Raw genomic sequence first — 2,142 nt, forward strand, 5'->3', positions numbered from 1 at the left:
TATTAACAAAAGTATGCTGTCATAGTGTCTTTCATGCCATTTCAGATTTTTAGCAGATACATTTTGGTCATTTCCCCAGCTGTTTTTTACAAACCTGTAAGGCCTCTTTTTAGTTTTTCTTTTAGCTCCTTTGACAGTATCATGGGACCTGACCCCAGGGAAAATGCATCTGTAGCTTTCATCTGTAACCATGGTATGTTATGATTTGTTTATCTTTATAGTAGCTGTTTGCCAAAGAGCCCAAAAAACAACCCATATTGGGATCACAAAGCTTAAAGTAGTAAAGTATGTGGTAGAAAATGCGATTGCGTATAGGTGCAGGTGAAAACCCACAGTGTTTATCGACTGCTACGAGAGATACTGGTCTGGAAGCAGTTATTTCCTCTCACCAGGCTGTCATTTGGCTGTCTGAGTGAATCCAGCCCGGGCTTTAGCCTATTCTCTCACTGCCAGACGGTGGGGTGATTAGTGATGTGGCAGTGTGCAGGAGGCAGCTCGGTGCTGTTGCACGATAAAGGGGTCAGGCTCAGCCACACACACAACACCTACTCTGTTTCCTGTCGGCCTGTTTGCTAGCAGTGAGCAACACCGGGTCACTGTCCTACCTCCAGCTCTTCTTCCAAAGTCTTACTCGTCATGAATCTCCTTTTGCCACTGCTTGTTGTTGCAACCTGTGCAAGAACATTTTCTGATTAATCTTAGTCAACATCAGAGCCAGAAAGCCAACAATGCAGACCGCCTGTGGCCTGATTCTCTTCATTGACTGCACACAAACACAGGAGAGCAAGAGTTAGTTAATTGGATATTATATTGAACAGAAGTAGTTTAGAGCCGAAGGAGAAAATAACTTTTGTTGGTAACGGTGCAATTGTGGCAGCATGGGGAGATAAAATGGATGTGATTCTCCCCTCAAAGAGCAGGTTTATTGTGTCTAGAATTGTCTTCTAAAGAGGATCGAGATTGGAAAAAGAGATGGGGTGTTCATCTTTTCACAAGATGATTTACTGCACTGATATAGTTTCTAATCCGATTTCAATGGAGTTTTTGAAGATTTCTAACATCAAATCTCGAAATAAATCCTCCTTAAAGGGAGATTCACAGGCAGATGTAACTAAAAGTCCCTGCATTTACAGGTTTGCTGACTTGAAAGATCCTGCTTAAGATTCCTGTGTGGGAAACGCTGCAGTGCAAATGTAAGATGAAGGAATCAGGGGCTTTTACAGTCTACCGCTGAGTGGTATTTATTGGGTTTTTAACAATTCAGCAAAGAACTCTCCTCCAAAATGAACTTTTTCTTGTGTATTTCATAAGAAAACAAGCCCCAATACAGTGGACTTTGAAGCTCAGGATTCTGTTAACATCCTAAAGGCAACATAGAGGAACACAGCGTAACAACATTTAGAAAATGAGCAATTATAGTTTCCGGGGAGAATGTGCAGAACCATTACAGTTCACCTTGAGGCTCCTAGAGGGTCAGCAGTTGGGTGCTTTTAATCTGTCAGTTCTCACATCCTCGTTGCCACGACCTTGCAGACATGCCATGAATTTCATTTCATCGGTCTTACCTTTGACGCGACAATGACAGCTTCTGTTAGTGCCTTTAGGAAATATTCTTTAGGAGTTGCTTGCAAGCCGGGAAAATCCATAACATTACATGCCCATTTACCAAAATCAATCAATCAATCAATCAATGTTTATTTATATAGCCCAATATCACAAATGTTACATTTGTCTCAGTGGACTTCACAGTTTGTACAGCCCCCCCACTCTCCACTAGGGATAGGAAGACAACAGGGAGGTTGATTTTCCAAAACATGAATGAGCGTGACCTGAGTTTAAAAAGGGAAATTTGAACACCCAAAAAGAGGGGAGATCTCCTTCAGGAGCTATAAGGAGGATATACCACATCAGAAACTTCTTAAGGATTTGGTAGTTTAAGGCTTTATTAAGGAGATTCCTCCTTAATACGGTGTCACGGTCCTCACCATCATGGGATATTCTTTCTGAGGGCGTCGCGGGGGGAACACGCGCTTGCATTTTTAACAAGTAATGTCCCAAAACGAAATGACCCTTGAAACTACCTTTTCATAGGGGCGAATTTTGCACCATTTAGAGGTGGGGGATTGACCCTTTGCGACAAGG

General features: G+C 42.3%; 1 protein-coding gene across 1 annotated transcript in view; it reads right to left on the minus strand.

The window, feature by feature from the left end:
- Positions 1-698: 698 nt before the first annotated feature.
- LOC104951284 (rap1 GTPase-activating protein 1-like) overlaps positions 699-2,142 on the minus strand; it is a 15,518-nt gene continuing 14,074 nt past the window's right edge. The window contains exon 17 of the mRNA XM_010777921.1: positions 699-763. Within this exon, the coding sequence (XP_010776223.1) occupies positions 699-763 (65 nt within the window). The remainder of the gene's footprint in view (positions 764-2,142) is intronic.

This window comes from Notothenia coriiceps, unplaced genomic scaffold (genome assembly GCF_000735185.1).
Source record: "Notothenia coriiceps isolate Sejong01 unplaced genomic scaffold, NC01 NC01_scaffold00000339, whole genome shotgun sequence".
Lineage (NCBI taxonomy): Eukaryota > Metazoa > Chordata > Actinopteri > Perciformes > Nototheniidae > Notothenia > Notothenia coriiceps.